The sequence below is a fragment of the Macrotis lagotis genome, chromosome 1 (genome assembly GCF_037893015.1).
Source record: "Macrotis lagotis isolate mMagLag1 chromosome 1, bilby.v1.9.chrom.fasta, whole genome shotgun sequence".
NCBI lineage: Eukaryota > Metazoa > Chordata > Mammalia > Peramelemorphia > Peramelidae > Macrotis > Macrotis lagotis.
In genome coordinates, this window is record NC_133658.1 from 452,307,088 (window position 1) to 452,319,940 (window position 12,853).

At 40.7% G+C, this 12,853-nt stretch overlaps 1 protein-coding gene across 4 annotated transcripts in view; it reads left to right on the plus strand.

Moving 5' to 3' along the window:
• Positions 1-12,853, plus strand: part of SPOCK1 (SPARC (osteonectin), cwcv and kazal like domains proteoglycan 1) — a 1,031,033-nt gene that overhangs the window by 183,901 nt on the left and 834,279 nt on the right. For all 4 annotated transcript variants that reach the window (XM_074213490.1, XM_074213491.1, XM_074213492.1 and 1 more), the window contains 3 exons: positions 3,564-3,742; positions 3,880-4,265; positions 4,781-4,945. In XM_074213490.1, coding sequence (XP_074069591.1) covers positions 3,586-3,742; positions 3,880-4,265; positions 4,781-4,945 — 708 coding nt within the window. In that variant the 5' untranslated portion in view covers positions 3,564-3,585. The remainder of the gene's footprint in view (positions 1-3,563; positions 3,743-3,879; positions 4,266-4,780; positions 4,946-12,853) is intronic.

A 12,853-nucleotide genomic window follows, 5' to 3' on the forward strand; every position in this document is an offset into this window, starting at 1 on the left:
CCCCTCCCTTTCCACTCATCTGTCTCCAGGTGTTGGTTGACTTGATGACATGTACCTTCCTATGTCCTTTTCCTGACAGGCAGGGTCTAGAGAAGGAGAGATACAGAATTGGGGGCTAGGGAGAGGGGAGGTGAACACAGAAGCTTGGGTCTGAGCCTTGGTTAAGTGTAGCAAAAATACCTTTCCTACTTCAGAAACCCCTATTCCAGGATAGGATTTGTAGAAAGAAATATCCTTTTTTTTTTTTTTTTTTTTTTGGCTGTGGCTTAGTCTACAAAGGGGTACTTGGAGAAAGGGTAAGTGGGTTGCCATTGAAACTGGTCAGCCAAGAAACTCTCTCATAGGTAAAGTTAGATAGAAGGCAGGTAGGGTCATCAATATTCAATTTATAAGTATATGAGATCATAGATATATGATCAATATAACCTGTTACTACCTATTCATTATGTGCAACTCTTGTGTATGTTCTTTCATAAATTCACCAGATGTCTCCATTCAGCCTGCTGGAGACCTTCCTCCTTTTCTTTAGACACCAGGAGTATACCAGGAGATGATTGAGAAGCTGTCCAAGAATTTTTCTTTATTCCTCTGCACCATGGTTTGGCTGTGAACCTAAGAAACAGACACCAAGATGATCAAATGAAATAAGGACTTCACAAAGCTTAAAGCATGTGTTAAATGGTAGTAGTAGTGCTGCAGTTGCTGGACTTGAAGCCAGGAAGATTTGGGAGGGAGGATTTGGCAGTGAGACCTACAAGTCATTTAACCTTCAGGTTTAGGTGGCTCTCTAAGACTCTAAGTTTTAGAGAAGGTGCTCACTTGTGTTCATTGGAGTCTTTTCCTTCCTTTTCAGTTACAGTGTATATCTATGAAATCATAGGTTTAGTTCCTAGGCTTATTATTCCTTCAATTTTTCCTCTTGTTTTTAGAATCTTATATGGATTGGAAATCACTTTTGTCCCAAAGCAAGGAAAAATAAGTAGAGGATTTAGATTCTCCTAATTCTAAGACTGTTTTGTCTTTTCTCTCTCTCTTTTCTATGTTCTTTATAACCAACTTATACCATCCTCCTGGAGAACCATAGCCCAAAGTCTGAGAACAGACATCTACAGATTTCTCATTTACTGCAGTAGAACCTCAGAAGCTAGATTTTTACTCAATTTGGCAGATAAAACATTAACTCAATCCCAGCTAGACCACTAATTTGCTGTGTGATCTTGGGTGAGAAGTCTTCCTTCTTTAGATTCCTTTCCATGTTATCTCCATCATTAGTCATGGACTTTCTTTGTAAACCCAGTTCTTAGCTCAATGTCTAGTAAACACTTAATAGATACTTATTGATTCATTATAACATGATGGGGTTTGGGTTTGTTGGTCTCTAAGGATTTTTCAAACTCTGATAGGATTCTGTGATAGGCTCCCATAGAGGTATACTTAAAGGTATGCATCTATCCCCTGACCCACATATGCATTTGTACACATTTAATTTACAGGTAATATGAGCAAAGCTCATGGGAACAATTACAAAAAAATCTAGCTATCTAGCTGTCTGTCTGTCTATCTTTCTTCCTATCTATCTAGAGGGATAGTATCATCTTAGAGGGATTGGGCATCCTCATGTAGGGTTTGGGATTATGAGCCAATTCCAAAGCTAGATATACGCCTAACTCCTGAATGGAAATGCAGAGCTTTCCTTTATAGGAAAGTGTAGCCTATTTTAAACATTTTTTTGGGGGGGGGATTATGCAAAACCAACATTTCATTCCAACCTGGCTTTCCCAGCTCCATTGTGCCTTTCTCCCAGAGTCAGTCCAAGGAAAGCAAGTCCATTTGAGCAGGGCCTTAGTCATAATTGGGAAGGAGAATTTGCTCTCCTCTCTCACCATTACTTGGTCCAGCTATATATTTATCATCTCTATCTATCTCTTTCTCTTTCTCTATCTCTATATCTGTGTATGGTATTAGCTTTCCAGGTATGTACATGTATAATTGTGAGACATATATCAGGTATAAATAAACATAGATGTGTATAACATGTATGTAAAACATACAAAGATAAATATATATTATACATACATGTACAAACTATATATATATATATATATATATATATATAAATACATGTGTATATATATGCATGTGTTTTGAATTACTTTTGCTACTGCTTCCACATGCTTTTTTCTTGGCCCAGATGGGTATAACACAAAAAAGATTTCCCCAAAGAGCACTAGTTTCTAGTTTTAACACAGGAGCATGAATCTTAACTTGGATTGTGACCTTGGATCCATTATCTCCTGAGCCTCAGTATTCTCTATTGAAAATGAAGAGGTGGGACCAAAGGATGCTAATATTCTCGGTGAGTTTCTGGTTCTATGTGACCTCCATGATTTGGGGAGGGCTTGAAGGCAATGAATTCAATTTACTTGGCTGGGAAGGGATCTCTCAGAAATGACAATGTTATTTACTTGCAAATAAAATCTTTAGATAGGATTGTAGAAGTGTTAAAGGTGGGGTTAGGTTAAGTGCTTGCCATTGGCAAAAAATCACATACAAACTGAAATATGTAGTCTCTGGTCCTCTCTTCCTGGGTCATACTAGCTACACTTCCCTCTAGGGTTTCAGGCTACCTTGAAGAGTTTGTGGGCTGTCTTTTCTCTGCTGTCATTGGCTGGATCCATGATGTTCCCCAGACTGCTTGTCTCTTGACTTCCAGATTTGAGCATCCTGTCTGAGCCAGTGACCAGCATCCCAGTTCCATGGAACAATTTAACACTGATTACCTTTTACAAAGGGATAGTTTCTTTAAAGATTTAGCAAAAACAAATGTACAAGCATTTATTCTGATATATTGGGACACAATTCCCCCTTTACTACTCAGATTTGGAGGGAGAGAAGAATTAGACTCATAATTTAACTTAGTTCCTATACAGCAATGATTCCACCAAGTTCATAACCCAAACCAAAATTAATATTGAATGTTTTGCTATTGCTAGGCTGGTGTTCTGAAAGTTGCCCTCAAAAGTGACTTTGTTTCTTAGGATTTTTGGTTGCAACACTTGGCCTGAATTCTACCTTCCAGATTCCCAAGACTTGCTCTCTTGTAGTTGGAGACCAAAAGAATGAAAAAAAAAAAGCCAGGGAAGCTTTATTTCTTGGGGAATATATAGCCCAGAAAGAGAAAAGGCTCTGAGTGTCCCAGGACACTATGAGTTTTCTAAAATGTGAATGGAACTGATAGACTGTGGAAACTGACTCAGGGTTTTTTAAGATACTTATAATTCAGTCTACACAATCAATGGAAAAAGGCTCTTCTCAACCAGAACAGTGTTAAAGTGTCCACCCATGCTTCACAATCTCTCCAAGGCATGTCCCTTATTCATCATCACCACTTCCCCGAAAACAACTACAGAAACTCCTGTCCTTTAAACAAAATGCTTTGGTTGTTACCACAGTAATAACTCACATTTATATGTGTTAAAGTTTACTTTGCATCCATTGTCTCAAATCATTGGGGAAGCAGATCTGGGGAAGGAGATGTAAAATTTCTTATTCCTATTTTCCAGGTCAAGAAACTGAGGCTCTGAAATGCTGACGGGCCAAAAGTCCAAGACAGAGTCACCGTTGTGGCTGGACCTCACAGATGAAGAGATAGATCTCCCGCTACCCAGGACCAGGCTTCTGCAGAGCAAGGCAGAGCTGGACGTCTTGGTGGGGAGAGGGACACTTTTCCCGGCACCAGCAGGTTAGTGCTGCCAGGTGCAAGTGTGTGCAAAGGTGTGAGTGTGAGTATCTGGGTCACTGTGTCACTGGGAGCATTTGGGGTGAGGGCACCGCTCCCTCCTCCATGCCGATCCTTGCCTTCCTCCCCCACCTCTCAAGCGCTCTCATCCTGCCTCTCGTCTCTGCCGGCCTCCGGAGCCCCGGACCCGGGCGGCCCGTCTGAGCATGTGCGGGGCCGCTGTGGCAGACCCGGAGCCCGCGGCTGGGCCGGGGGAGACGAGCCGGGGGAGCCGGGCCGGCAGCGCCGCTGGGCGGCGCGCCCGCCAGGGGGCGCCAGAGGGCGCCTCGGCCGTGACCGCAGCACGGAGGAGCCCGGTCCCAGCTCCAGGCAGCTCACAAAGCAGAGGGAGCGCGGAGAGGAGGCGGCGAAGGGAGAGCGGGGGAGCCGGAGCCCGCGGCCCCGACACACAGCCCGAGCCGGACTGCGGCCGCCGGAGCGGGGCCGCCACAAGCAGCGACTGCCGCCCACCGGGCTGCCCCGCAAGGTACGTGCCCTGCCAAATTCTGGGCTCCCCAACTTCCTCCTGGTCGGGGTAGGGGAGGTGGAGGGGAGCTTCCCGGGAAGGGCAGGTGTGCATCACCTGGGGCGGCTGAGGAACGCTGCTGCAAGACGCAGCTACCTTCCTAGCGCTCCAGGTGCGAAGTCTGGGAGCTGCTAGAAGCGCAGGGGACCCCCCCCCCATGCCAACCTCCTCGCCAAACTCCAGTGTACTCTGCGCCCACTGTGGCTGCCGCCACAGGAGACTCCGTTTCCCCCATCCGCGCTTCTTTGCGACCTCCCTTCCCCACACAGCAGCCCAGGTCAAGGTCTGTAATGGGGCACCCCCACATAGGCCAAAAGGAGGGTAACTGAAAACAAGTTCTGTAGCTCCCAATAAAACACCTGCCCTTAACGCCCCCCAACCGCCATCTCCCAGCTGGCAGGGTGAGGCATGCGAATCTTGTGCCCCATCCACCCCAAGGCACCCCGATCTGTCCTGTAACCCCCCTTGCTCTGCAGATGCCTGGCATCATGGTGATCCTGGCGTGGTGTTTCCTACAAGTGGACAGCAGGCACGCGGAGGTGCTCACCGGCCACAACAATGGCAATTTCTTGGACAGTGACAAATGGCTGAGCACTGTCTCCCAGTATGACAGGGACAAGTACTGGAACAGATTTCGAGATGTGAGTATCATACTCCAGTCACTGATATTGAGGAATAAAGGGGTGGTCTTCTTTGAGGTGGGAAGGGAAGAATGGAGAAATATAGCATCGGATGATTAAGTTGATCTGAAGGAGTATGTTTATTGGGATAGGGCTACTGGGGTTTGGACAGCATTGTGAAGTTACTGCGGATTTTTAGTGCAAACAAAATCGTACAACCTCCAGGGCCTTTGGTCCTGTTGGCAATAGTGGCCTGGATGACATTCAGTAGCTACGTTTTTGTTGGAGGATAACTTTGGAAAGAACTTTGTTAGTTTGCCATTCCTCTAGAAAATAATTGTTCAGATATGTCTAAGGGATAGCAAAGAGATGATTGACCAATTGGGGGTGGGGGGTACCTCGCAATAATAACATCAAAAATTGAAGAGCAACTCAGCTTTCCAATATGAGAAAGAGAGAGAGAGAGAGACAGAACAAGCTCAGTAAGTCTTTTGACGTTGATGGATCATTTTAGGAAGCAGTAGAAAAAGGAAAGCTTCATTCACTGAGGATGATATAGACGCCTATTCTATGGGTTATACCGTCAGAAGACTGCCGTTGATTCTTCAGGGAGAGTGAGTCTTGTTCGTTTATATAGCAAACCAGGTGTTAAGGCATGGTGGGGGGAGATCTACTTCCTTGGAGACTGAAATCAGAATCTGTCACTAGGAAGTAGGGCTTTGAGACTCCTCTTTCCTATAGCCAGACTGGGAAGCAGCAGCTCATAGCATTGCTTTTACATTGTGGGTCACAGGGTCACCTCAAAACCAAGAACCTGTTTTTCTCATGCATGAAAGAGTACTTGGGTGGGATGACTTGTAATAAGAACAAAGAAGGATACATTAAGCTAGTATCCCTGTTACATGAGAAAAAATAGATATAGGTTATACTTGTTTACTGGGATGTGAGAAATTTACTTAGTTTTTCTGTGACAGATTGACAGAATTGTGGTGAATGCTCCCCTGTCAATCCATCTCAAAACTATGGAAGGAAATCTGTCCAACCACCTTTTCATTAATCCTGGTTCTTTGTACAGTTTATTCTTTCTGGTCATTGTCTTATTGGTCAGTTTGTAAGTACTGAATCCTTCCCAAATAGGAAGAACATAGTACTGGTGGGCATATTTTATTGCATAAACATTAGGGACTGATAAACATAAGAGATGGTGAATTGACTTAATTCAAGTTATTGGAAATTAAAAATAGCTCGTTTTTTCCTTGATTGCTTCAGAGTTCTCTATGTATGAGAAATTTGTGAATCTCATACTTCAACACACACAACCAGAATTTTAGACACACACACACACACACACACACACACACACACACACAGAGAGAGAGAGAGAGAGAGAGAATGAGAGAGAATGTTTCCACTACAATTGGCATTTCCTAAACTAAAGGGCAGGAGGCAGGATCCTGGGACATTTTTTAATGCCAGTTTGATACCCAAGTTTCCAAACTCCTTAACTCCTTTTGCCAGTTCCTGGCTTGAATATTAGTATTAGTCAGACCCAATTCAAATTGTATTCTTTGATGTCTCTTTTTTCAAAAGATCTTTGGCTAAAGCTACTCAATGTGTTTAATGATATAAATTGTCTAATTTAATTAGGAACTTTTATATGTTTCAATGTAGATGAGATTTCCCTGGAATACAATTTCCCAAGGGGGATGATAATCCCAATTATGCCTGTGCTGCACACCAGGTGTTAATCCAACTGGTCCCTCCTTTATTATCACTCTCAGAAAAAATAAAATCATAGCTCACAGAGCTGTAAAGGAACTTATAGATCACATAATACAGGCGCTCATTTTACTGAGGACACTAAGAGACAGAGAAGGTAAATGATTTTCCCAAGGTCAAGTAAAGTAGCACAGCCAAGATTCAAATACAGGTTGTCTGACTCTAAATCCAGTTGGCCTTTGAATTATTACTCTGGCTGAGCATCCTAGCTTTGCCTTTGAGTGGGTAGGCATTGCATTAGGATCCAAATTACTCATTTTGTTTTTATTTATTGAAATGAAATAAAAGAGGAACTTTAAAAGATTGTTGGCTTTTTTTGAGGATCAAAAAATGGGAAGGAAGGATAGAGTCAAAGCTTTGGAAATGATTTTGTTGAAAGTTATTTTTTAAAAAAGGAAGCCCTTCAAAAACCTTTTTTTTTTTAAACTGCAGGTTGGTACAGTCAAAAGAGGACTGAGTTTCAAATTAGAAGACTTAGATTTGAAATACTGGCTCTTCAGTTGCTAGTTGTATACATGGATACATGACTTTACCTTGTTAAGTCTCAGTTTCCATAGCTTTCAGATGGGAATAATAATTTTTCACTATTTACATCATAGAATGTGAGGAAGCATTTTGAAAATGTTTGAGTGCCATCTCATTATGAACTACTTGGATTACATAGCAAATGGATATATTTGTACTTGTAGGGGGTCTACTGTTCTTCTAGCCTGTGAGCACTATATCTATTGGACTTTTTTTATGCAAGGCAATGGGGTTAAGTGACTTGCCCAAGGCCACACAGCTAGGTAATTATTAAGTGTCTGAGACCGTATTTGAACTCAGGTTCTCCTGACTCCAGGGCTGGTGCTCCATCCACTGCACCCCTAGCCACCCCACTACTGGACTTTTAAACTGGACTTTTAACCATTCCTGTAATTTGCCCATGATTAAAATGTTCCTAAAGCTTAAATTTGGCCTGAGGAATTGTCTCATTTTGGGTTTAGCTTTGCTGATCTACCTTGGGTTTCTCCTAGACTCTTTCTTAGTAATGAAGAAGACGGTGAATTTTTTGTGTTATTTTCAAATTCCTATCCTTAAGGTGGTCACGAAATTAAAAGTTGAGGTACACTGTGTCCTAGTATTTTCCTCTTCCCAGGAAATAGCTTTTGGTGTTAAGGTAATCTTTGAAACTTTTGAAATGAGAGCCATATACTAGGCTAGACCAGAGATATTGAACATAAGGCCTGCTATTAGTCTGAGGAATCAGATTAAGGTATAAATAGGAAATATACAATGAAATAAATAAAAATACAGTAAAACATATAATTTTATTTTTAAAATTGTCAACATGCTGCCTGCAGTACAGATTATTTCTATTTGAGTTTGACACCATTAGTCTAGACTTTTTTTAAAAAAATTAAAATAGTGTACATGGTTGATGCTTAATAAATATTTTGAATTGATTTTTCCCCCCAAAGAGGTCTAAAACCAAAGCCTCTGAGCTATTCCAGTAATTTCTTTTAAATTAGAAAGAAAACCAAAAAAATGTTTAGAAATGATGATGGCTAACACTTATATAGGTGGAAGAGTAGCTAGAGCGTTGGACCTGGAGTCAGGAAGACTCCTCTTCTTGAATTTAAATCTGATTTTAGGGACTATCTGTGTGACTGGGCATATCACTTAACTGTGTTTGCCTCAGCTTCTTCATCTGTAAAATGAACTGGAAAAGGAAATGGCTAACCACTCCACTATCTTTGCTGAGAAAATTCCAATAGGGTCATGAAAAATTAGACACAATTGAAAAATGATTGAATAACAAAAACATTAATTTGATCCTTCTGATAAATATGAGAGGGAGGTAGAGATTATAAAGTTTCCTTTATAGTTAAGGAAACTGAGGCAAATAATGATGAAGTAAATTGTCTAAATTCACATAGGTAGTAAGGGTTTCAGGCTGAAACTGAACTTTAGACTTCCTGACTTCAGACCCAGCTTTCTATCCACTGTGCCACCTTGTTGCCCTTAATTTTCCTAAATGTCTAATGGAGAGAGATTATAATAGGTCATCATGCTTGGCATTTTTGCATTTGAAGACTTATATTAACTCCCCTTAGTCATTTTTTGTTTTATCATATTACTTATTGAGCACCTATGAGACACCTGCTAGGTAGAGGGATAGAAGGATTATAAATTAGATTTGGGTTTGAGTACTGATTCTACCAATTCCTAGTTATATAACTGTGGGTAATTCATGTAACTTCTCTAAGCCTCAGTTTCCTTATCTGTAAAAAGGGGATACCACTTCCCCATCTGTTTTGTTTTAAAGAAAGAACTTTATAAACTTTTAAGTTATTGGTCCTTATAGTCCAGGGATCTTCTAGTCATACAAGAATTGTGTTAATTGGGGCAGCTAGATGGTAGAGCCCTGGAGTCAGGAGGACCTGAGTTCAAATCTGGTCTCAGACACTTAATAACTGCCTAGCTTAGGCAAGTCACTTAACCCCATTGCCTTGGGGAAAAAATTATATAAATCAGTGAACTTTTTTTCCCCCTCATTCAGGAATTTGCCAGACATACTGCAAGGGTATATTATGAATATGTGTAGCATGGCATTTTAATCTCTTCCAGAGAAGGCAAAAATAGAGGCTACCATATAATTCTAATAAATTCTACATAATTCAATTGAATCAAAATTTATTAAATACCTTCTGTGTAGTGGTTATATGCTGGAGACACAAAGAAAATTGAAAATATTCCTTGTCCTCAAGGAGATTATTTTCTATGTTGGATTTTTCATAAATGTGAGCCATTATATGCAAGGGTCAGTGTAGGATATAGAAAGTCTAAGACATGGCCCCCTGCCCTTTAGAACTTGAGGGAGACATGAAGTAGTTTGAGTCACATGAAATGGATGACTAATAGTTCACTATAGCAGTATAACTGCAATCAAGTAGTAGATGATCAATCATAATCATTTGGTACAGACAATAAATGTAACAGAAGTAATTGGGACTAATCTTTCTGGCTTAGCAAAATAATAATTGAAATAATGAGATTAGTGTTATGTTTGCATTGGTGTGGGTGGCTAGGTGGCCCAGAGGACAGAGCACTGACCTTGGAGTCAGAAGGGCAGGAGTTCAAATCTGGCCTCAGATTCTTGACTCTTACAGTTGTGTGACCTTAGACAAGTCACTTAACCCTGACTGCCTTGCATTCAGGGCCATCATCTCCAGTTGTCTTGATTTCTATCTGGATCCAGATGTCTTAGGAGGAAAAAGTGAGACTGGTGATCTAGAACAGGATCCCTTCACTCAAATCCAGTTCACGTAATTGTCATGGCATCATCTTCCTGATGTCATGATCTTCTTTGAAAAATGAAGGACAAACATTGGATGTATTAAGGCTCATCCAGAGTCTCATACTAGATCCTGGTACAAGTAAACATTATTTATTTGGTCAAAGAAAGCCTGGTTCTTACAACTTTGATATTTTCTAGTCATTAAAAAATTGTGTAAACCAGTGGATTTTTTTTTCCTACTCTGGTGTTTGCCAGACATGATGTAAAGGTATATCATGAATATATGTAACATGGTATTTTTGCCTATTCCAAAGAAGCAAAATCAATGACTACTAAATGTTGGATGATCTCATTTGAAAGAACTTTTTGTCTTGACTTTCTGATTATCTTCAGGATTGCAGGATCTCAGGTTTAAAAAGTGTAAGGGGTCATAGAAGTCCTTCAGTTCAATTTCTTTCTTTTAGAGATAAAGGATTCCAGCCAATTATGATTTGGGGTGATTTGTCCAACTTTATGGATTATAAAATAGATCTGGGTTGGAGTACTGATAATATGTGGTAGAACCAGAATTTGAGTATAGATCCTCTAACTCCAGATCCAGCTATCTTTCCGCTGTACCACTATGGTGCCTTTAGAGAGGCCAGGAGAATTACTGTGTCATCAGTCTAAGCAAGACCTAATGAAAGATGGGGCAGCAGGGTGACATGGTAGGTACAATGCCAAGCCTGGATTCAGGAAGACTCACCTTTTCCTAAGTTCAATCTGGCCTCAGAGAAGGATCTGTGTGACCCTGGGCAAGTCACTGAACTCTATTGGTCTCAGTTTCTTCATCAGTAAAATGAGCTGGAGAAAGAAATGGAAAACTCCTCCAGGAGCTTTGCCAAAAAATGGGATCATGAAAAGTCATACACAACTGAAAAAACTGAGAAAAAACAATGAAGAGGGCATTATGTGAGGGAAAAAAAGATTTTATTAGCATTTTGGATTATTCATATTCTTGCTTCTGTCCATGAATTCAATAATCAAAAGTCATCTGGCTTCTGAATGAATCCTCCTTTTTTGTGAAATGGTAATCTTTTCATAAGCACCACCTCTGAGGATCAGCTCCAATGTGAATCTGGAAGCAACTTCCTGGAATTTTTGCTGTGGGGTGATAGAACAAGGCTCATCTTCCCTCCATTGATAAACTCCTGATTTTATGAAAATCTGCCCCTTGATTAGACTAAACATGAATGGCATGTTCTTTCTTTTGCACACATTCAAAAGGCCCTGACATTTAACTCTGGGATAATTACCTATAAAGACTCAAAGAATCAAAAGCATGGGACTTGCTTATGAGTGACCTAGATTTGTAATTCTAATGAGGCCATATGAACTGGCTGGATTCCATTCCTCATCCCACAGGCTGTGTAGGATTTGTCCATCTCAGCAGTAGGCGATCTGGAGAGGCTGTGAGGAGTCAGAATTGCTCATTTGATCTCAGTATCTTAGCTGTAATGAGTTTCAAGGGCAAGTGTAGTTTACTGATAAAATAGTGGTTCCACTGAGGCAGTGACAAAGGACACGGTAGGGCTTTAGTAGATCAGTCATTAATCTGTCTCTGCTGAAATTTAGCTTGTAATCTAGAGTAGCAGAAAATCATTTTGATTAAACAGGTGCAAGGCAACTTAAATGAATTTTGTGATATTTAACTCTCCTTAATGAATCCACTATCTTCAATCCCCTTTACTAGATGACCACTGATAGAAACAATTATTTCAAGAAAACTATTCTTTACGACCTTAGAGTTGACATGTTCTAAAGCCATTTTATATTAAATATGCTCTTATTCTTTTTGGCTTACCGTTGGAATAATAAAACTATGTTTCTGCAGAAAGGGCTTGGTGGTAGTGCTCAGTTCCCAGGTTTTTTTTTTTTTTGCCAGAGCATCTGCTGAAGGAGAGGTAGAGCAGGTGGCAATGTGTTGCTATGGAAAGAGTGGTAGATTGGAATACAGAAGGGCTGGGTTCAAATCCTCTCTCTGTCACTTTTCAGTCTGTATGTCCTTGGTCAGATACTTAAACTTTCCAGGCCTCAGTTTTTTCCTCACCTGTAAAATGAGGGGATTTGTCTAGATGACTTCTAAGGTCCTTCCTGGTTCTAAATTCTGCAGTTCTATGAAAGACACATCTCTCTGTGAGTTTATGAATATCTTAGAAATCTGGGCTAGAGAATGCACAATGAGAAATCTTGTAGTTCATTACTGTGGGATAATGGTACTTCTAATAAAAGCAACTATTTCTATAATGCTTTAATGTTTCCAAAACCCTTTCTGGTCTAGTTCTAGTAAGATCTCTGGACCAATAGTTGGCTGGGTAACCTGAGAAAAATCAGTGTCCTAGGCAGCTCTGTAAAACTCATTGCCTATATGCACATCATTGACAGAGGGAGTTTTTTCCTTTTGGAAGCATGAAATCATAGATCCAGTCCCTAGGCCCTGTTTCAGTTGATCTTCACATCATCCTCATAAAGGAGGGACCATAGGTATCTTAAGACCCTATTTTACAGATTGATAAACTAAAACCCCTTGTGCTTGCTCATAGTCACACCATAGTCAAGGTCAAAGGTAGAATTTGAACCCAAATCTACCTGATGCTAAAATCAATGCTGCCTCCCTCCAGCCCCTACTGTACCAATCTGCCTGTAATGCTCACTTCTCTGGGATAGAGAGTTCCCAAGTTGAACAGTTTCATATCCCTCAGAGTGCCCTGTGCAGGACATAAACATTAGTAGGTACTTAGGTACTTAAAAAGCATTTGTTGATTGACTGATTGAAATGTCCCAAAGAGACATTTTTTTACATCTTTGAAGGCAATTCTACCTGCCATGTA